The sequence below is a fragment of the Gossypium raimondii genome, chromosome 2, assembly GCF_025698545.1.
Source record: "Gossypium raimondii isolate GPD5lz chromosome 2, ASM2569854v1, whole genome shotgun sequence".
Lineage (NCBI taxonomy): Eukaryota > Viridiplantae > Streptophyta > Magnoliopsida > Malvales > Malvaceae > Gossypium > Gossypium raimondii.
The window spans coordinates 1,389,602-1,413,947 of NC_068566.1; the positions used below are offsets into that span (position 1 = coordinate 1,389,602).

General features: G+C 36.0%; 1 protein-coding gene across 4 annotated transcripts; it reads right to left on the bottom strand.

Annotated features, from left to right (window-relative positions):
* Positions 1-1,746: 1,746 nt before the first annotated feature.
* LOC105787572 (histone-lysine N-methyltransferase SUVR5) lies at positions 1,747-11,895 on the bottom strand. Of its 4 annotated transcripts, none has more exons than XM_012614030.2 (12): positions 11,619-11,895; positions 9,350-9,943; positions 8,695-8,997; positions 8,484-8,594; positions 7,734-7,844; positions 4,439-7,327; positions 3,933-4,094; positions 3,469-3,585; positions 3,296-3,399; positions 3,064-3,201; positions 2,664-2,751; positions 1,747-2,450 (listed from the first exon to the last, which is right to left on the bottom strand). In XM_012614030.2, exons 2-12 carry the CDS (start codon positions 9,833-9,835, stop codon positions 2,343-2,345), a joined length of 4,617 nt encoding a protein of 1,538 aa, XP_012469484.1. In that variant the 5' UTR covers positions 9,836-9,943; positions 11,619-11,895; the 3' UTR covers positions 1,747-2,342. The 4 variants fall into 4 exon arrangements, with proteins under 4 accessions (XP_012469484.1, XP_012469483.1, XP_012469485.1 ...); XM_012614029.2 differs by lacking the exon at positions 11,619-11,895 and adding an exon at positions 11,330-11,484; XM_012614031.2 differs by lacking the exon at positions 11,619-11,895 and adding an exon at positions 11,129-11,285.
* Positions 11,896-24,346: the final 12,451 nt, after the last annotated feature.

A 24,346-nucleotide genomic window follows, 5' to 3' on the forward strand; every position in this document is an offset into this window, starting at 1 on the left:
TTCTGAAAGCATGCAGAACGATACTAGCATTATTTGACAAGTCTGCCAAATATTTCCAGGCCTAGCTTATATGATTACTTATGTTTGCTCAAACTGGGGTCTGGTGCTAATATTAATAGTTAACATGTCAGTTTCCAGAAACTGAAGGGAGCTTAATACAGTTATCAAGAGTCCAAAAGGATGTGAAACTTAGTTGTTCAAGCTATGGCAATCATGGGTCCTTTTGCTGCAGCATAACTAGTCTACAAGGTTCCAGAAAGTTTTCTTGCACACCACCCTGGGGTGACTCAACGAAATTTATGACTTAGTATAACATGGACCAAAAAGTGCACTCAATCTCTTTCAGTAAGTTTTATCTCTCTCAAAGATAGAATTTCAGCACAAAACAATTATGAAAATCATCAAAAGTTTGATAAATGCTAAGAAGAATGAGCAACCTTGTACTTCGTAGGTATAAACCGGTATTGCTGATTTATTGTGTCAACAGTAGAATATTTTGAGGCAGCTTCAATCTATAAAAGGGAAAAAGAACCCAAAGCCTTTAGGACATTAAAATTAGAGAGGGAGATTGCAGAAAAGTTTTGCTTAAATAGCATCATCAACTTTCACAGGATTTCTCAGACATGCCCTTCGCCGCTTCTATAACGTAAACATCAGATCAAATTGTGAAAATACTGTTCCCCGATGGCAGACTAAATAAGGCAACATGACTGTATGCATGAGTTAAAGCCAAGTAGTTCGGCAACCTGCAAAGAAGTTCATTACACGCGTAAGGGAAGTTTTGTAAAAGGACAAATTTTAATATGCACTATCTGGTTTCACAAAAAGAGACATTTAACAATACATTCTACATGTATTGAAGTTTATGACTAAACAAATTGTTGGATGTCAATTAACGTCACGGTGAACTATCAATAAACAAAGATCACATGGCATAAACTAGTGCATATCATTCATGGATCGAAATATGATAGACCATGCATCTTAAGCGAGCTTGAAATAGATCATGCAGGTCACTTGATATTCTTAGTTTTAGCAAGAATAAGATAAAAGTACCATGGAAGCTCCCGTATTAAGACTCAGATTGTATTTTGCCCCATTCACACAGAAAATGGACAAATTAGTCCCCATGTATTAGATCAAATAGTAAACTAGTTATTTCTATTAAAAATTTCATCAATTTCTACTATTAAAAACTAACATAGCTAATGAAATAACCAGATAATTATATGTGGTACCACGTGGACCTCATGCAGACATATAAAGACTAACTTTTAACAATAGAAACAAATGAAATTTCTTAACAGGACAAAATAATTTAGGATATGAACTAAAAAATTATTCTTATATTGGGACTTGATCTTTTTTTTTGTCCAAGTTAACTCTTGAAGTTGACAATTGCTCCCATATTAAGGTCAAAAAAGTGATTTAACCTTTTTCCATTTGCTTTCATTTCATGAACTTTCAGCTTTCTGGGTTTAATTCTTAAACAGGAATGGCAGGCTTAGTGGCATTCAGTTATGGGCTTCCTTGTGTTCTTTGTGGTTCAGAAAGGGGAAATGAAGTTCTAAACATCAGATTTGGTGGATTCTGTTTGTTTCCGGGGTTAAATGATATCCATGTTTCTGTTTGTTTCTCGAGAAAATTCGCTCATGACTCACTTGAGGGTGACAGTTTTGTTTATTTTACAAAATGTATGGATGTCATGATTGAGTATTTAAGTAACCTAATGACGATAAGGCACAGTAGGAAGAATTGTTCAAACTTTATACAACAGAGAGCAGTTTAGAGAATGTCACGAAAAAGGAAAGCTACCCGAAAGAGGCAATTCATGCATTAAAAAAAAAAAAAAAACTGCTTTCTAACATTCCTAGGCTAAGCTATCAACCTAAGAACTGCGATGGACCATAAAAAGGGAAAAAAATTGACAGCTAATCCGCCTGAAAGCGGACTTCACTACTCGAGATAGAAGAAAAAGAAATAGGGGAGAGGGGAGAGGGGAGAGTTTGGAAAGAGATCCAGTAAATACATAGCATGCTTTCAACCCATTTCGAAAGAACTACCATAGAACCAATCTGGTTCGGTTGAAAATTCTGTACAGCAAGTTGCATGTTCTGTATGGAGCCTGTTAAACTCCAACTGATAGTGATTTGGCAGTTTATAGTCGCCCTAGTGCAAGAACCACCGGATAAAATGAAGAACTGTTAGAATGCCAGATTTAGTCCCATGAATGGTTTGATGGAGGTAAAGCTCCTATTATGTTAGAGCTTGGTATCCGCATTTGTGAACTCGAAAAGCAAAACCTTAGATGCCATAGAGATCCCGTAGTGCTCACTGAGGGTTTAGTAAAGGCGGCCCCGACATGTAGAAGCTCCACATTGACATGGATATCCTTGTCCAGGCAGGAGTTCATATCGATAGTCAAAAGTCAGCTCTTCACCTACAGATATCTGCAAAATAGTGAAATAGGAGGGAAAGAAATGTCAAAGACATGCCTATTTAAAAGCTTCTTTACCCAACTGAACTTTTTTTGATAACTAGCCACTCGATTAAACTCAGCCATCTAAACCAAATCTTATTCCACAAACCATTTTCAACAATAGATCATCTAAGGTTCCACATATGCAACAGATTTGTACTCAATATTTTTGAGAAGCACTTACATCTTGACTGGCATAGAGACCAATGTGAGCTCGGTGACAATCCATGCTGTCCACAAGAACTTGATGATTCACAAGATTTGGCGAGCAGCTGAGAAGAATTCAAGGACGGAACACGAAGTTTTCATGAGTGCATCGATAGAAACTTGGGATTTCAAAAGTAGAGATATAGCATCATTTTCTGAATACAGCAAGTTGAACTGAGCCACTTAGCTAAACTAATTCCTTCAGAAATGTCATAAATGCTAAAGTCATTATTACACATAAATAGAAAATGGTGAACATATTTAAAATCTCTGGAACTTCAGTCACACAATTTTTAGGGCCAAGTTACAACTTGGAAATTCCAGAATGGGAAAACATTTCAGTATGCGATAGTGGATGCATACAAGTGTATCCTCACCTATGATTGATGAACCGCGAAACATTTCCATATTTGGATGCATCAATAAAATATCGTGCTTGTCCTTCAATCAACCGGCTCATATCATTTATTTGAGAACCAATGTTAAACATATAGTTGCAACCATCTCTACCATATCTGATATAGATCATACAGCCGATTCAGCAATAAAGCATATAAGCATAAAAGCAAGCATAAAGTAAAAGCAGATCTCTGTAAAGGAGATTGAAACCTGGTAAGCCTATTGTTTGCCTCTTGCTCGCCTAAGATTTCCCCAACATATTCACATACAAATGTGCCACTCAGAATTGGTTCACCAGCCCTGACCCCCCAGCCCTGAAGATCAACATGAAGCAATGTCAGAGGACAGAACTCTAGAATACAAGAAAAAGTTGAAATAATTACCTTATTCTCGGTTTTGAAGACTTCCAGTTTTACACGTACACCTTTTTGCAAAACCCTATTCGGGCATGCTATATTGCAGCTACACTTACGGTTGCATTCATAGACAAGGTAGCCCTCCTGCGCAGTTTCACAAAGGTTATCTCAAGACATAAACCAGAATCGAGGAGCACAGGAAGACACCAACAAGGTTACATATCATTATCTACTTGTGAAAAGGGCATGTGTTTCTATAGTGCTCTGAATGGTGAAGGTGAAACATTGCAAGTCTAAAAGGAAAAAATAATCATATTGGACTCTTATGGGTATCATATCAAGTCAATAGTGCACTCCCTTGACAAGATAAAAGCACATGCTCTTTTATACGTGATTTGAGAAACACCATAAGCAACCAAGCAACATCAACGTATGGCGCTTTAGTGAAAATTAACAATGGTTGACACTTGACAGAAAAAGAATTACAGTACCTCCAAGATAATTCGCCCTTTGTCATCATAAGGAAATCTACCCCGCATAGGTTTCCCAAATACGTCTCTCGCATCTTCATAATCATTATCAAAGAGATATACATGATCACATGTCTCAGGAAAGCATGTTGAATTGGAACAGGTGCACCCAAGTTGCACACTCTGGAAAGATATGTAAGTAATTAGAAGGAAAATGAAAAAAAAAATGTAAGAGTTAAGCCAATCCAAACAATGTAAAAATTATCGCATCACGTGACAGGTGAGACACAATCCATAAGAAACAAGGATGATAGTGTGCCTTGTCTTAAGAAATTGCATTTCATCGTATGATCAAACAAAACCCAGAAATCTCCAGGTAAGAAATTATCAAGAATCCTAAGAACAGCTTATGGTTGAAAGGTCATTGTGACATGCAACCAAACTAGACTCCATTGAGGGATAATTGTAAGGCATCTATATGTAGTAGGAATCCAGAAAAGGATAAAACAATCCAAATATGAAGGTACCTCAACATCAAGATCAAGAGATTGATCAAGCGAAGAATTTGTAACATAAATGAAGTTCTCCCAAGGCATCGAGGATCTAGCATTTTGCTCATTAGAACTAAGACCAGAGATGTAAACGGAATCAAAAAGCCCTTCATCCACTACACAAGCTACAGGAACTGATTCTTTCCCGAAGCTTAAATCATCACACAAGATACTGGCCTTCTGCATGGGCCCTTTTTTGAAATGTTGTGAATCGATGATATAGTGACATTCATCCAGTTCCAACTCCTCATCTGCATCATCCAAGGAATCTGCTGATTGGCAACCCTCAAAACCATTAGGGAGAGGAATCAATGGGGACAGAAAATCTGGATCCTTGGCAGGTTTACATCCATTTATGCACACAAATTTCTCTTGATGCCACTCAACTTGAACGTTATGCTCACTGCAAAGCTTGGCTGCCTTAAGGTACAAACATTCAGGTAACATGCCATACTTTTCTTCCAATGAGGCTTTAAGGCTCACTTTGCAACAAGAAGAGCGAGCAATAGACAGAATGTCCAGGTTATTAGGCCGTGGTTTTGTTTTATGAGTTCTGGAAAACAATATTTTTGCAAGGGCAGAGCACTGCGGTTCTGCTAATCTACCAAGATTTGAATTCTCCATAACATGAGGCTCTGCACTAATGATTTCAGCATCAATCAACTTTGATGCCTGGAGGCGTTTTTTCATAGTAGCAGTTGCCCGATTCCTAATCCTATATGACACTGCCCCCAGACCTTTCTTAAATCTAGGATGGCTAAGTCTCCCAGATTTTAGTTTATAAGCATAATAACGAACCCCTTTCTTTGGAGGACGAGAGCTAGCTAAACTTGGTCCCATGTGAGCAGCCTGGTGGTGGCGGCCAAGATCAGGCAGCAAATCAAATTTCAAGCCACAAAACCTGCAAATAAATTTTTGAACACTGCCTACATTCTCTGAATTATTCTCCAAAGAAGCTGAATTTCCGAGCTCAAGTTTCAGTGGAGGTTCCTCACCCGCAGATGGATTATGCTGTAGAGCAATCTTTGACAGCCTAAAATCAACAGGATGAGTGGACAGCACATGCAACCATAATTCCTCAGTATTGCCAAAATGGCTGCCACAGGAAATGCATCGTAGAAGCATGCACTGTTCGACAAATTGTACATGGTGCCTCTCCTGGACATGGGATTCCAAAACCTTCTTGTTAATAAATGAATCCAGGCAGATTGCACAAGCATAACCTCTAAACAACCGTTGTGCTTCCTTTTTATGATTCTCCATCCAGTGTGTTCCAAGCTGCTGGTCATCAAGAAATTCCACAGAGCACATTTTGCACTTAATAGTCTTGTCATCATCAAAGCTATCATTGATGGCCAATGGCAATGGAACAGGTTCTTCCATGAAAGATGACGAAGGTGTACCTTTATCACCAGTGAAACCCCATAAACTTTGCAGTCTCTCCTTTTCACTGTATACCAACTTCATTAACAATTCCCCAACTCTAAAGTCTTTTGATGCTTCAGAAAGGGCCCACTGAAGTTGGACATCCACAGGAACAGGGTTTCTTAGAGATAAAATACTTTTGAAGAGCTTGTAGAAAAGTTCACATGCTTGATGTAAATGCAATTTCTGCTCAAGTGAATCACAGTCTTTCAAAAGATCTACAAACACCTCTCTGGATACTATCCTACTCTTTCCATTTCTTGCACGCTTGAGCCAGCTTGGAAGGTGTTTATCACAGTATAATGAATGCCTCTTAGGACTTTCTTGACAAGGATCAAAACCATTATTGGAGTATAAGCCTATGCAATGCATTAATTCTGTGCCATCATGATCTTTACCAGAATGTTCAGGCTTCTCGATTAAGCTGTTTCCTCTGTGCAAGGCATCAGCCTCAATTACCGATACTGGTTCCACCTGCAAGGGACTTTCATTGTCTCCCACCAACACTATATCTCTGCATAATGTGGTTTCTGAACTCTGAATAATCTCCAGATGCTTCCTTTTCTGGGTGTGCTCTGGAGAATGGGAGCTATTATTTACATCACTTTTAGGTCTGTGTTTCTTGCAGAATGAGGAGCCATATAGCGACCGATGCTTACATCTAGTACCAAGCACGGTGGTACCTTCACACATTGGTGTATCAACAGCGGGTGTCGCCTCTATTTTGCTGAAGCTACCAGTAAAACGAGATGCCAAGTGCACACAACAATAAACATCCCCCTCATTTGCCCACCTCACACACTGCCTTCCTTTTGACTCTATGAACGCTGTGCACTGTCGGTTTTTACTCCCAGAATCTATGGATTTCTTAGCAACTGCTTCATTCACAGGTGTTAATTCCACTTCTTTAGGCTGAATGTGCAGAGTTGAGGTAGTCTTGACCTCTTCACTTGCTGTTGTTATTTCAACATTCTTGGTGTGAATGACTTCCGGATGCCTTGCTTCAACAACAATATTATTCCATCTGTCAGTCAAACTATTTGACGTGTCCATTGGTGTTGTTTCCTCTCTCTCATCTTCCTTTTTACAGTGTTGTGGCGTTGGTAAATTGACATCTACAGCATCTCGGTTACTAAAAAAATCAGAGTCAATTTCAACAGCCATAGTTTGATCCGACCCATTGCTTTGCACCATGGAGGCATGTGTATCTGCACGACGAACTTCAAGCTTGGCCCTCTTCCTGCTAACTTGTATATTTGTGTTTGAGAGACCATCACTGCTCCGTTGATTGACATCTCCAGCAGAAGATACCGGATGAGACGTCGAGAACCATTTCATAACTTCATGCTTCCAAGTTTTCCACTCAGAACCAAGTGTGGGCTGTACTGATGCATCTCCAAGAGACTTAACCTCATTCCATAGTATGGCATCATACAATTCCTGAAACAACAGCAAAGAGAAAAATTACTTGTCAACATGCACCATGCAACTGATGCATTAATGAACAGTCCGTGACCTAAAGGATCAAATTGACTATGCAATCCTAAGAACACTCTGCCCAGGAAAAAAAAAAAAGGTTCAGCAACTGATGCACAGGACCACTTGTTTGCGTATACAGAATGTTCGGGTTAGCAGTAAAACCTTTACTTCCAAACCTAAAGGTCAAGGGAAGAAGGTTCCTTTCCTTTCCTTTTCTTCTTTTAGGTGATAAGGGAGAGGCGGCAGTCAATTTTAGGTAACAGAAATTCTACAATGATGAGAAGACCACTTGTGAATTTCAATCAACATAACTATTTCACTATGCACTGATAATAACATAAACGGGCACGAATAGAGTGAGACATACTTCCTTTAGCAATTCAACGGATTCAGCACTATGTGCATTCTGACATTGTTGCACCCACGAATGAAGAGACTCTTGAAGCCACTCAGCATTTATATAGCACGGCAATATCATCTGTAGAGAATAGAAATATTACCATTTACATTTTTAATGCATGTAAAAGAAGAGAACAGTGGAGATAGAGATGGATTAGATGAAAGGTTACAGTGGAGATAACACAGTGGTTATGATATACAATATAGAGATAGATATAATTACAGGTAATAACAAGGCAAGACAACTGAAAACAAATGAATCTATTATACAGAAATAGAGATCTAGTAGAAATAATGCTATCAGAATTATTTCCTGTAATGATATCTATTTCTATTATAGATTCATTTTTTCAATTGTCTTGCCTTGTTATTTCCTGTAATGATATCAATTCCTATAGACTTGATTCCTATATATATTTATATATAAATTTTATTTTGAGAGATAATGATATATTATATCAAAAAGTGAATAAGCATGTGGAATGTTTTTATTTTATTTTTTCGTTCTTTTGGCTATTAAGAGTGGATAGATTTAGAGGAGGGATATTTAAAAAAAAAAAAAAAGATTTTTCATAAAATTCTTATCTGACATAATTATCCTTTCATTCTTTTATTTTAATTTAATAACTTGGGTTTTTCGTAGTTTCACCAACTAAGTAGATGTCATGAACCAATGAGGAACTCTATATATGATATAGATGTCAAGTAAAGGATTTACAGTTTGAAGTTTCAAAAGCATTTTTCCAAGATCAGAGTAACCATTGCAGCGTGAAGCCTCCATAGCGAAATCCTTCCAGACAACCACATTACGTGCTGCTTCAATCAAAGCCTACACAAATAGGAATAGAATTCTGGTAAGAATAGAGCTGAGGAATTGAGGAAATATATTAAATACACAAGAATTATAAAGATGAAAAAGAAAACAATACCTCAACATGGAACTGATCAATTATATTCAGCATGCCAACAGCTAGCTTTTGCTGTATGTACCGCCTAGCAACGGTCAAATCTCTAACCATTTTAAGTCCAACTTTATGACTCCGATATGCAATAGGCTGAGGGAACTCACTAATGGATCGGACAAGTAACATGTCTGCCCAAGAATAATTCCTCGTGTGAGGGAAAAATATCACAAAATACTGCTTTCGATCATGGGTCGGTTTTGCTTTTAAAGTTGATAATGGCCAGTCAGCCCTTGCACATCTGATTCCAGCCTGCCATTTTCCTCTCCACTATACTTGGAGAAACAAAAGAGTATCATATGTAAATAAATTTAGCATGCATCCTTATCTTCTAGAAAATTGCAAATAATAAAATGGTAGCAAACTATTTCTAGAAAATGAGAGAAAAAAAAAACAATATACATATATTAATAGGAGACCACATAAAGGAATTATCAAGGGAATTTAAGAGGTCAAATGGATAATCCATAAAGCACACAAATAAATCATTTCCAAGACAATAAATGTAGAGCATGTCGTGAGAGAACGTGATAGAAACTGTTGCTGTAATGCAAGTCAAAACCATAACATTATATGAAATCTGGCATTTCAAGGAAGTGAAAGCTAAAAGAAGAAATGCTACCTTGACCCATAATGCAACAGATTCATCATGCTCTAACCACTTAGGCTCTGAAAGAGACAACTCTCCCTCCCTGTTGTTGATTGGTGATTCACTCTCGATGGTGTTAACGAGGACATGAGAGTTTTCAGAGGTCAAATAAGGTCCAGTGCAACAATTCTGAGCATTCAAATCATCATATTCATCATCATGTGATCCGCAAGATAATCTTTGGCCTTCTGCCTGACAATCATAATATGAAGATCCACTATGATGGTCCTCTGAAATTGGTAATTCAACCCTTGTACCTTGACCTTCATCCTGTCTTCCTTCTTGATTCCCTTCATTAGTCAGTAATAAGTCATCCATCCTACTATCTGCCACTTGAACTTGTTTCTTCTGTTCCAAGCAATTAGATTCTCGGTCATAAGTAAAAGTTGCTTCTGGACTCAGTTGAGCACAATCAGAATCCGCAACATACTGAACACCAGAGCAGGGCAGCACTTCCATGATACAACCTGGAATCTCTAAAGCAGTATAATGTGCATATAAACATTGATTATCCCCCAAAATCACTTTACTGTCCAAACAAAGTTCAATCCAGGCAAGAGTAAGATGCTGCAAAAGAAACCTTGTCAAAATATATACTGAAAATTGAATATACATATGTATATATGTATGTATGGATGACATAGTCTATGTAGGACTGAAAGAAAGACAGAACAAAGATACCAATTACACTTGAACATGAACACGTAAAAAGCACATATATGCATGCATGAATGTGCTTCATGCAATGTAAAATGGACATAGGGCTTGATGTTTCATTTATGCAAACATATAAATTGGGGTCAAATGACCAGCTCAACAAGGTCATAATCACTGCACTATTTACGACTTTAAATAACATAACTTCTTCCATGTTGCTTAACCTAAAGGTCTTTCGTCAGCATTGGATTCATTAGCTCTAACTCCTTTTTCCAGAAACTTATAAATTTCTAAAACACCCTGGATCAAGAACAAAATTCATAGCCAATTTTTAATCAATCCGTTCATAATTTTAATCGCATTTCTTGAACAAAGTTGCACTCTTTTTATCATTATCAGTCATTTCATTCTGTTTCTAAAGAAATAAGTTTAACAAAGTGCTAATCTTTTCTATAAATTTTTTAAAAAAAAAAAGGATAAACCCTTTTATTAGGTAAAGAAAAATCAACCAATTGCTTCAATATGAGAATCAAATTGAAAGCCATCAAAAAGGAAAAAGCTTTCAAGGAACTTCAAAGATACCTTAGTTTAATAATGTATTAATTAGTAATATAAAACCCATTTAGTTAATTTATCAAAGCGTAAGGTTCCTGGAACAATCTATGCTATTTCTCCGTAGAAAAACTTCACTAAGGCTAGCTAGACCCCAGATCTTAAAATGCATCTCAAAAACCAAAATTTCCAAGAGAAAAGGTCCAAACCAACAAAACCCAGAAACAAAAACGCCACAAAACCCTAACATAATCAGCAAATTTCATCCTTCATTAATTTGGTAGTAACAATAATAATAACCCCCCCAAAAGAAAATATTTCCTTTCATTAGATTCACATTCTGTAAGAACCCACCATGGCCTAGACATATCATCAAAATGTTGACTAACATTCTAGGTGTGTCCAAATTCCAGATGATACAAGTAAACACATACACATATACATGATCCCCAAATCATAAAACAAGTATCTAAGAACGTAAGAACAATTAATATCCTGAAATTTTGGCTAAAATTGCAAGAAAAAAATAAAAGGGTTCATTACTTTTAAGATAATGGGTTAGTTCCCCAGGGAGATGGGGGAGTTTAGGTAAGTAAACAATACGCATAACAAAGAGCAGCTGCTAGGTCACAGAAGAGGGGTAAAGAATTAGAAATTGACTGCAAAAATGTTACATAAACATACTAATATCCATAACTTAGGAGATAAAGAAAAAAAAAGGGGGGGTGGCTAATGTATTTTTACCTTCTACATAAAAAAGTGTTAAATGGATGATCACCCAATGTTTATTTTCCATGGTTGTTGGTTTTTTGGTTAGGCAAATGAGATTCGAGAAAAGGGTTTCATTCTTTTTAGAAAGGGGAATTGGGTGTTGATGAGGTTATACATATAAATATATATATATATATATATGTGGTTCATGAGTCGTGATATAGAGGGGAATTGGGCATTGTCCCCGTGGCCAAAATCAAAACTAACATGAAAACAACAACAAAGGGAAACACATGTAAACAGATAACAATAAGACCCTTACCTAATCTCAAACAGGTTTTTGGTCTGTATACGGCCCTTTGCTTGTGTTCTGGTTCAGTAATTTTATCATACAATGAGGGGTCAAAATCCAAAAAACTAGACTTCGGGGTTTTTTCTTTCTTGGACTTGACTTTGGGTGTTGTTTTAAAACTTTAAAAAAGTATATAAAATTGGTTTAATGGTGGAAGGGCATAGAGATTTGCGATAAATTGGTAAAGATAGAGAAAATTTTGATGAGATTTGAGAAAGCAAGAGAGAGAGAGAGAGAGATCAGATTTGGTTTTCAATTTATTAATTGATGTGCGAAATTGTGGTGCGTCTCTTATGTTTTTGGTTACCGTGAGAAGTCTATTTATGGTCGAATTTTATAAAAGGTCCTTGTACTATGTAGTTTTGATTGATTTAATTCTTATTATCTTTTTATTTTTTCTGTCAAATCTGATCTTTTAGGGTAAATTATCTCCAAAGTCACTAAACTATTAGTAAGTTTACGTTTTGGTCACTCAACTTCAAAAAGTTACAAAATGATCACTGAATTATTGAATGTTTACATTTAAGTCATTAAACCATTCAAAAGTTTTGTAAATTACTTAAGTCATTTACAAACTTTGTTTTGAATTTCTAACACTAGAAAATAACTTTAGATGTGATCAAGGTGATCTTTTGCAAAATTTGATTAAGGGAATTTTAGAATTTTATTTTGTTATATCAAAACATTTAATTATTAAGGAATTTTAAAATTTTATTTTGTTATATCAAAACATTTAAAAATCAAAGCTAACACATTTTAAGGGAAAAGTCATTTTTTTAAAATAAAACTTATTTTTCCTTTAACATAAATCATTTTTATTAATCAAGCTATTTTTCATAAAACAAACATAAAAAATATTAAAAATGCAAAAAAAATATTTTTTGTAAGTCATTTTCCATAAAAGAGACAAATGTCCATTTATCGTGCTTTTATGAGGATATATCAATGAAAATTGAGATTAAATCGTGAGTTGTATATTTTATGATACTAGTAATGAACCCAATGGACCGTTAGGCCATTTAATATGAAATTTCACTGGTCAACACTTAATACTTTTTAACCTTTTGATTTTGCACTTTATTTTTAATTATGGTTTTAATTTTTAAAGATTTTATTTTATTAGGTTTAAATTAAAAATACAATTAATGTTTGCCGTTAAAATGTTGATGTGAACTTTTTAAAAAAATAATGTTAATCAAGCGCTCGGTTGATATATAATCTAAAGAAGATTAATTTATAGGTTATTGAAGGTAATTTTTTCAAAATTTATATGATAAATTTAACGTGAAAGTTTACCATTTTACCAATAAAAGCTCATTTTCAACTTTATTTACGGAAATGGGTCACTTTTTTATTATTTATCGGAAAGGGCCGAAAACTGTAAAATGCGTCCACGTAGGAGCGTTTTAGGGGGAAATTCCAACAAAACGCGCCCTTGAGGGGGCGATTTTGCCATGTCAGCACAAAACGCGCTGACGTGGACGTGCTTTGCTAACGTGGCAAAATTGCTCCCTTAGGGACGCGTTTTAGCCCTTGTTTTTCTAAGATTAGGGCTATTTGCATGTTTAGTGCCTAGGGTTTGTAGGTTTAGGGTTTTAAGGTTGTAGTGTTATTGTATTGTTAAAATAATTTAGGGTTTTATTTATTTAAGGTTTTAAGAATTTTAGAAAATAAACCAGGGTTTAGAATTTTTTTTAAATTAATTAAATTAGGCTTTAAGGGTTTTAAATAAATTAATTAAATTAGGGTTTAGGGGTTTTAAATAAATTAATTAAATTAGGGTTTATTTTTTAAAATAATTTTGTGTTTAGCTTTTAGTGTTTTTGTAAAAGGGTTTAGGTTAAGGGTTTAGAGGGGTTTATATTGACAATAAGGATTTTGTTTTTTTTTCTACAGTAGTTTTAGAAAAATTGATTTTGAGAAGACGGTTCTGAAAAGATAATATCAAAAACGGGTTTTTTACCCAAATATATTAAATAATTTTAAATACGTAAATAGGTTGTCAGCTAGATTAATTACCGAATGGTATATTTTTTTAATCGCGCCTATCTGACAAGCGCGAATCAATTTTTTATATTATTTTTTTAATATCGCCTATCTGATAGGCGCGAATCAATTTTTTATATTAATTTTTTTTGTTTAATAAAATATTATTAATTTTTTTCCCAGATCAGTATATAACCCAGATATAGATACGAGGCGCGACTAGTTGAGCCTATTTCAGAGGCGCGACTAGTTGAGCCTATCTGGCAGGCACGACTAGTTGTGCCTAACTCAGAGGCGCGAATGGTGGGGCCCATTGCTGCTTATTTTTTCCCCTATATATACCCCTGAAAATTAAATAAGCACAGACATAAATTTTAGCAGAACGGAAATAAGAAGATAGGGAGAAGAAAAAAAAGAAAGGAAAACAAGAAGGATAAGGTATTTTGATTTATTTCTTTTTAAATGGAATGTAGAGTCTTGTTAGTAATTTTATTATTTGAAAGCTATTTTGTTAGGTTATTAATTTTGTTAGCTTCTCAATGAAAAATTTTGCATTAAAAATTTTATGTAATTTTTTTGCATTTCGAAACTGTTTTAAGAATTTTAAATTTTTTTAACAGATCTAGTATTGAAGATGGAGAATCAGTTTTTTGTATGCGTTTATTTCGATGGAGAAATTTTGACAACAGCCGTAGGATGTATATTTGAATGTCGCAAACAAGTAGCAATGAGATTTAATAGAAATATCTTGTTTGATGATATAAAGGAAAAAATTAGTGAAAAAATTTATAGACGTTGTAGGAGAAAGATATCAAAACTTTTCTACAAGTTTCCAGTTTCGACGGATCCAATAAAATTTACCGAAATGGAACTTGTAGACGATGAAGACGTGGAGACAATGGTCGCTCTTTATTGTGGGACTCGGAGCAACCAAAATGCACCGATTCAGTTATTTGCTGAGTTAGCTGGTGTGGAGGCAACTGAAGATCCCACTCCATTAGGTGAAGAAGATGGAGTTCAAGAGTTGTGTATGGTGGTTCCGGTATCGTATGTTGATAGTCAATCAACTATACACGAGATTGTTATTGATCTTAATGTTGCACCCGAGACTGATGTGGTTGGTGATGATGTATACTATAGTAGTGATCCTGTTGATCACGAAGTCGATAGTGAGAGTGATCCCGACGTGGACGAAGTCTCAGATGATATTGACGACGAAGGCGTGAATGAGGATGAAAACGTTAACGCGTCTTCAGTTGGAAACCAGATTCGTCGTATTGTGATACACAATAATCCTAGGGCACACATGTCTCGGATAGACCCCGATGCGGCGCGAATAGCTGAGTTTTCGGAGTATCCTGAAATACTGCTTGCTCACTGGATGGCCGTATATTCTGATCCTGAAGAGTTGTTTGTGGGCCAAAGATTCGAAAGTAAGAAAGAATGCGTATTTGTCATTAAGCGGTATAGCATGAATATATCAGAAGACTACAAAGTCGTCGTGTCTAAACCAACATTATATATTGGAGAGTGTTGGAGATCGGCAGAAGGCTGCAATTGGCGGATACGAGCTGCATTAATCCAGAAGTCACAGATGTGAGATATACAAAAATTTGTTGAGCCTCACACATGCACTTCAACACGTATGACAGAAGATCATTGAAAACTTGACTCCAAAACTATCTGTACGTGCATCATGCCAATGGTGAAAGACATGCTGACCATTAAAGTTTCAGTACTGATTGCCGAAATACATGCACGATTCCAGTATCAAGTATCATACCGGAAGGCATAGATAGCTAAACAGATGGCAATGGAGTAATTGTACGGAGATTTTGATGCATCGTATAATGTGTTACAGGGATGGATAGCCGCTATGAGGGAACACAGATCGGGGACTGTCATTGAGTTGCAGACACGACCTTATTACAGGCCGGATGACCAACTACAATCGAGAAAAAGAATTTTCCATCGGATGTTCTAGACGTTTGATCCATGTATGCGCACATTTCCCCACCGTAAATCATTTGTGCAAGTAGATGGAACCTGACTATATGGAAAATACACACAGATCCTACTTCTTGTGGTTGCTCAAGATGAAAACAGGAACGTGCTCCTGATAGAATTTTCCATCGTCGATAAGGAGAACATGAAATCATGGGAGTTCTTCCTTACCAATCTACAGAGGTATGTTATTAGCAACGATAATATTTGTATCATCTCTGATAGAGGGAAATGATTAATTGCAGCCATTAGGCGTTTCGGTGTACTATGGAGATCCGTTTACTACATCCAGCACATTGCGACTAACTTCCAACGAGATTATAAGAATGCAGACTGGAAGAGACAAGTTGTGAGAATGGGTAAAGAATTACCTTATCTTTTCAATATAAGTTTTAATGTTTTAGAACAATACTGTAACTTATATTTTCTTAATACATATGCAGCTCACGAGCTAGAACCACACATTTTTCGCCAAAGAATGGCTCGACTTGAGAGTGACATGGAGGGTCAAATGAACACATCTTTCCGACAGTGGTTGGGTACCATGGAGCTGTGACAATGGGCTCAAAGTTTTGACGATGGCTTTCGTTATGGTCAAATGACCACAAACTTGGTAGAGGAAATCAACGCTGTGTTATTAAAAACACGACATCTTCTAATTTCATCTGTCTTCTCAGCTACGTTCTACAGGTTGGCTACCTTGATGCCAAGAATGGGTCAACAACAAGTCAACCAGATGGAGGTAGGACATGTGTTTGTTGAAGATGTTAAGGATGCAATGATTGCAAACCGTCGGATGGCGAGGTCGATGACAGTAGAAGTATATTCACGACGAATAAAACGTCTCGAGTTACAGAGACCATCGGTCGTCAACTCGGTATACCATTTAGGTCCTACGGAGTTGATCTCCGAAACAGACGGTGCGACTGTAGGAGGTTTCAAACACTTCATTATCCATATGCACATATCGTGGCAGCTTGTGCTAAAGTTGTGCTCAATGTAGAACAATTTATCGATGAAGTGTACACCATTGGACGCACACTGCGTGTATGGGAAAACGAGTTCCCCGTGCTTCCTGACCTATATACTTGGGATGTACCTCCAACGACCTTCGAGCTTGTCCCAGACAAAGGGTTGCATAGGAACCCGAAAGGTCACCCGCAATCATCCAAAATCCATAACGAAATAGACATTAGGAAGAAATCCAACGAGAAGCTGTATGGCATATGCAGATTAGCCGATCATAATCGGAGTAAATGCCCGCTCCTAAACTACCATGTTGGACAATCGTCTCAATCGAGTAGAAATTGAGATGTAATTCATTACATGTTGAGAGGATTGAATCACAAATTTGTCTACAATTTGTTGCAGTTAATCTAATTTGAAATTGCAAAATAAAAAAAAAACCATAAAATTTAACTAAGTAAAAAGGCAAAAAAATCATTATATAAATACAAAGTTGACCATTTAAATTGCAAAAAATTAAATTAAATTGATAAATAAAATGCCAAAAAAATTCATTACATAAATATGAAGTTATTTATATTACAAAACCCCATAAAATTGATGGTTTGATGGTGTGGTTCTAGGGGTATATTTTTGTGGAGCTTGATGTTCACATTGCGGGTGATTACAGTGATCAACGTTCTCATCATCCGTATGTAGGGGTGATGAAAAATCATATGTCTCAAATGCCATCGATGAACTTCAGCTGAGAGGAGTGGAGTACGGCGGTGAATACGAGCCGAAAGGAGCGGAGTACTGATGTGGATACAAGCCCGGGAAATAGTCATCACCCCTAAATATGGATGATAAGAACTATCCCTAGAATGTAGTTCCGTCTCTGTCTCTGCCTCCGACTCCAGCTCTGGCTCTGGCTCTGGTGCATGATGCGGATCTGGAAAGGGTTGCTCAATTCGTGTCGTATACAGAGAGACTACCATCGACCGCCCACCAAATAGAAATGCTTTCCCTATCTCACAAAACTACTGTATGTACTCTAACGAGTGCTGCAAATCCAAAGCACGATCCAGCTGAGGTACCCTCCCCAATCGGTTGTTCCATATCATAATATATTCTTCATGCACTTCTCCCCAATCATTTCCATACCTCCTCCTCCTGGTCATCCCATGGATCTCCCCTAATTGTACTGGCAGTGTCGGGATATACTGTATGCAACCGAACTGCCGGAGTACTCGATTGCCATGATACCACTCTACTACCTGAAAATTGATAACGGGTGCGTTAATGCACCATAGGTTTGAGTGGACTTGGGAAGATGAGGGGATAACTGCCATAATTTCTAGAACAGAATACGACATCCAAATGAACTGCACAGTTAATAACATTGTTATATTAATGCGGGTCGAGTGAGATAAAATAATAAAATTAAGTTTATATTGGAAAAACTTACCCCTTTTCCAGCATGATTATTAATCATCAGACGGTATATCAGAACCGTGTATGACCTCCCGATACCCGGATTAGTACTTCATCTACGAAAACAAATTGTTAGAACAATATAATCTGAAAAAAGTCAACTAATTCTTATAATGAGTAAAAATTCATCACCTATTAACGAGTGGAAATATATATGATTAGTGACTAATGGATGCCAAGAATAGCATCCGGTAAAGTGCCCACGACTGCAGCAGTATGAAGCATCCGCCTATGTCCATCGCAGAAGGATCTGTTGTCCGAAAAAGTTCGCGATACAGCATGGCTAAAACTGCGGACCCCCAACTATATGAACGGGTGTTATGCAAATTGGATAATAATGGTAAGTACATCAAGTGGATTGTATTTCCGTTTGCATCCGGCATGAGTACACCCCCTATAAGGTGTATAATGTAAGCTCGAACGGCTTGCATCACCTCCCATTTATTGGTAGTACTCGTCAAATGCTCAAAATTGGCCTTTAGCCATGAAAATCTCAAACTGGTAAATTTCCCCTCACTTGGCGAGCGTCCAAGTAATTCATAGCAAATGGTAGCCGGCCTAGAGATTGAACTTACACCCGTAACCGCATTCCCGTCGATGGGAAGCCCAAGCTATAGTGCAACATCCTCTAGAGTGACAGTACACTCCCCGTACGGCAAATGAAATACGTGGGTCTCTGGACGCCATCGCTCGACTAAAGCGGAAATCAAGTCGTATCACAGATCAAAAGTCCGGATCAATGCCGCTGATCTGAACCCGGCTAACTCTAAGTATGGTATTAGGCGTTCATTTGGCAGAAACCCTACACTATTAACACGGCCCCTCAATACGCGGTACGGACCCTGACATTATTAAATTAGCAAAATAGTTAATACAATATAATTTAATTTAGCAAATAACAAGAGTATCAAATAAAAATTTTATTATCATCTTATTAATAGTACTTGATATGTGATTATTATTATTATTATTATTATTATTATTATTATTATTATTATTATTAATAAAAGAACTCATTTCTTTGCAAATCTGCAATTAAAAAATGAATTCATTTAATTTGTTTCAAAAATACAATAAATTATTTCAAATTTCAAAAACAAAACACGGTAAATATCTAATAATTTCCCATAATTTACCTACAATAAAAATTTTATGTTAGATTACAAAAATAATATAATTAAAATTAATATAAACTATGTAAACATAAAAACATACTAATTAAAAAATAAAAATAGAAATAGATACATACCGAGTAGTTTATTTCAAGCAACCTATAAAATTATATAACAAAAATTTAATCAACATTTTAATAAATCAATAAAAATTGTTAAATAAATAAAAATCAAATAAAATTACATTATATAAAAATTACATTATATAAAATTACATTATATAAAAATATTCATATCCTATATTTTTCACACACCAAAACTCTACTCCCTTGCTCAAAATAAGAATATAAATTATGAGTTTTGGGAAACGCTTTTAATTGATACTATTAATGTATTATTATCAATTTTTTAATTTTTTAAGTTGCTGTTAAGTATTGGTATGTTAATAATTGATTTATATTCTTCAATATTTCTACAATCATTTTTTATAAAAATAATTTTAAAGTATATAAATTTATGAAAAGAGTCAGTTATGATTAAACTTTGACAAATTGATATCCAAGTTGATATAAAAAAATTAAATGAGTTAACAACAACTATATGATTAAAAGAGTCATTATGATTAAACTTTTAATGAAATGATTTTTAATTTTTTATAAACTTATATGTTAAACTCACCAAATACTAAACTAAACACAACAATTTATAACATAATCCTAAATTACTAACAAATTAATTTTAAAATAATTATAAAAAGCAAAAAAATTACATTCATACAAAATACTAATCCAAAACTATAAAAACAACATAAATAATTTATAATTAATAATTAATAACAAAAAAATCACAATATCTTAATTAAACTCTTTAAATTATAAATAAAATTATTTATTAAAATAATACATTACCTTTTTTTTTCTTCTCCTTTCTCTCTTTTCTTTCTCTCTTCCGGTGGATACATGGGGTTTTGGGGACCATGCTTATAAGGTCCCCCATTTGTAACTTTTTCCCATTGAAGGGACAGCAGCCTGGTGGAAGGGATAGCAGCATGGTGGTGCAAAGAACAATTTATAACAATGGGAGAGGGCATTCGCGCCTACCTTTAAGGTGCGATTAGTCGCGCCTATCTGACAGGCGTGACCCGTTTTTTACCCGTATTTTGACCTGTTGATCGTTTTTTTACCTGTATTTATATTTAAATATTTTTAATAAAAATAAAAAAATTAATATTTTATTTAAACCAAAAAATTAATATAAAAAATTGATTCGCGCCTGTCAGATAGGCGCGATTAAAAAAATATACCATTTCGGTAATTAATCTAGCTGACAACCTATTTACGTACTTAAAATTTTTTAAATATTTTTGGGTAAAAAAACCCTATCAAAAACGCTTTAAGTAGGATGCACTGTCAGCAAAATTACTGAAAAAAGCTCCCACATGGACGCTCTTTTTCTACAGTAGTTCCTAAAAAATAATTTTGAGAAAATGGTTCTAAAAAAATAGTGTCAAAAACGCTTTAAGCAGGATGCACTATCAGCAAAATTACTGAAAAAAGGTCTCACGTGAACACTTTTTTCTATAGTAGTTCTTGAAAAAATAATTTTGAGAAGACGGTTCTGAAAAAATAGTGTCAAAAACGCTTTAAGCAAGATGCACTGTCAGTAAAATTACTTAAAAAAACTCCCACGTGGATGCTCTTTTTCTACATTAGTTCTTGCTTGGCCTTAGGCTATAAATGAGTCAAATTTCATTCTCATGTTGCATAAGTTACAGCAAGAAAAATTAAAGAGGCTTAGCAGAATAGAAATTGAAGATGAGTGAAAGTATTAGTGCTGTTATTTACTATAATAGTGAAGTCCATGACACCAAGAACGGCGTTGTTTTTTATCAGAGAATACAACATGACTGGTTTTTAACCAGAACATAGATTTGACAGAACTTTGTAAAAGACTTAGGCGCAAAATCTTTGGAACGACGCCAATGAGAGTTTCGTCTATTAAGTATCGATTTTGTGCTTCAGTTGATCCCGTAACATATGACTCATTTGATATCAAAGGTGATCGTAGCTTGGAGGCGATGGTGCAGACTCATCTCGCTAGTAAATCACCCTATCTTGAGTTATATGTACAATTTTTATCGCCAAATGAAGCATTTGCGACTTCAACATCTACTGCTGTTCGAGAGGAATACACGATCCCTATCCGACACTCCATTGGTGGGAGGTAGAACACGGAAGCACCCGTGTTTGGTGGCAGTATGGAATACACAAATTCTGTACGACACTCGGTTAGTGGATGGGATATACACCTTAATGGGTCGATGTTCGATGCTGGAAATACATACTAGGGAATGACATCAACTTTTAGTGGTTGGCAATCCACATCTGATTGGGGACGTTACGAAACGTCCACAAGAAGGGACAATGTACTCCTTACGACATCCACTAGCGAGGGGACCTCATACATTGCAAATGATGATGGGTTGGATGATGAATCCGATATGGATCCGCCTCAAGAGCCCAACCCTGATAGCGCAGAAGTTGCATTATTTTCTAAACTGAAGCCTGTTCCAACCGAACTTGTAGACGGTGAAGGGGGTTCAGATGAAAAAGAAGAAGATCCGCAATTCAGGGTGTACTCACCTCCAGCCAACATGCATAATGTCGATCTAACGGCAGATGATGCATTAGAGTTTCCAGATCTACCATATAAAATGCGTGACCGTACAAGTTCGTCATTGGATTCGGGTGAATTGGAAGTTGGTAAGGAGTTTTCCAATAAGGATAGTTTTCTTGGTGTATTGAAACAACATAGCATCATGAACGGGGTTAACTACCATGTGGTTAAATCCAAATCCGAGAAGTTCTATGCCAAGTGTACAGTGTAAGACAATACATGTTCATGGAAAATCATGGCTTCGGTTAGTAAAAAGACAAGCTTGTGGGAGATAAAAAAGTAAAAAAGTCTATATACTCGTGTTATCGGTATAGTATCACTGGGTGTTTAGGGTTTTTGAATAATACTGGTATTACTTAATGTTGCATTATTTAACGTACTTCGTTGACAGATGTTTCACAATATCATCCCAAGATGGATTCAGATATGATAGCTAGCTTAATACTACCGATTGTGATGGCGGATCCTAAGACTTCTATGTCGGTCTTAATTACCAATATTGGTAGCCAATTGAGGTACACTCCCTCTTACTGCAAGGCTTGGATAACTAAGCAGAAGGTGTTGGAAAATATGCATAGTGGGTGAGACACTTCATATAATGAGGTGTGGCAGTGGTGTTAGGTGCTGGAGAGGTACGTCCCAAGTTGCGTAACAGACCTTGAAACTGGCCCTGCGTACTACGACGACTACTTCCTCCGTGGATGCCAAGTGTTCCAACATCTATTCTAGATCTTTAAGCAATGTCTGGATGCATTTGTGTATTGTAAGCCATTGATACAAATTAACAGTACCTTTATGTATGGTAGATATACCTATCGGCTATTGCTAGCTGTGGCACAAGATAACAGTGGGAGAATCCTTCCAATTGTGTTTGCAATAACACCGGGGGAGTCAGGTGATGACTGAGATTTCTTTCTTTCTAGGTTAAGGAGGCATGTCTGCGCCCAACCTGATATCTGCGTTATATCAGATCGATGCACTGGAATACTAGCAGCAATTGAGTGATAGAGAAGCCTATGGGATCGCACATACCATCGGTATTATCTAAGGTACATTGTGTCCAACTACTATGGGTAATATCGGTCTACCGCTGAACGACGACAAGTAACCAACATGGGTATTTAATCTCTATTAATATAATCTCGTTTGTAATATTCAATTTATTCTGAATAGAAGTGTTATGTAATTTTCGTTATCAACTTATATTAACAAGGTACGAGATCAATAAAGACCATTTTCATGAGATGTTAGCGATTTTGCGGTCAGTTAACGATCAATGCGCAAACTACCTTTATAACATACCTTTCAATCAGTAGACACAAGCATACGACGGTGGCCTACGATATGGTCATATGACCTCAAACCTGGTCATATGAACACACTGATGAATTTCGGGTCCAACTTGCACCCCCGACCTATATTAGCCACGTGCCAAAAACTCGCTTCCCTGAAGTAATTTTCTATCAAAGATGATGGAGGGCTAGACATATTACAAATATAACACTATAACACCCGATCTACAGGCTGTTATAAAAAATTATAAAATTTAATTTAATTAAAATTACATAAATAAAAAATATTAAATAATATTCAAAAATTAAAATTAACCCTTACCATTTTTATTTGTTCGACAGAGATATGTTTATAATCGAGACGAATTAATTCCCCGGCCATTCCTAACACGATCAAATATTTTTGAAATTATAAAAAAATAATACTAATTTAGAAAAAAATTAAAGGAAATAATTAATTAAAGAGAGCTTTGAGAAATTTAAGGAGAAATTTGAGAGCTTTTTTGAGAAATTTGGAAGAAATGTTGTATGAAAAAAATAGGAGGGGGGTTTTGTAGTTTTTTTATTACCATTGGACTCCCCAACGGTCAAAATTTTAAATGACCGTTGGTAAAAAACATGGGCTAAAACGCATCCCTGAGGGAGAGATTTTGCCATGTCAGCAAAGCGCGTCCACGACAGCGCGTTTTATGCTGAGATAGCAAAATCGCTCCCTTAGGGACGCATTTTGTTGGAATTTCCCCCTAAAACACTCCTATGTAGACGCGTTTTAGAGTTTTCGGCCCATTCCGGTAAATAAATAAAAAAGTGGCCCATTTCCGTAAATAAAATTAGAAATAGACCTTTATTGGTAAAATAGTCGTGAAAGTTAATAACTGGTATAATTATTTTCTTTCATAGAGTAAAGAAATTCTTATTAAATATGATGTACTGTCAATTCCTACTTATGCCATATCCTGTTTTCTCCTTCCTAAAGCTTTGTGTGATCAGTTCAGCTCCGTTATGGGCAAGTATTGGCAGCAAAAAGGGCCTCCTAAATGAGGTAATCACTGGGTGCAATGGTCTAAGCTTTATGTTCCTAAATTGTTTAGTAGGCTTGGATTTGGTGTCATGGCTTGGTTTAAAATTCCTTTACTTGCTAAACAATGAAGAATTATGATTAATCCGGATTTTTTATTCTCAATTTTTC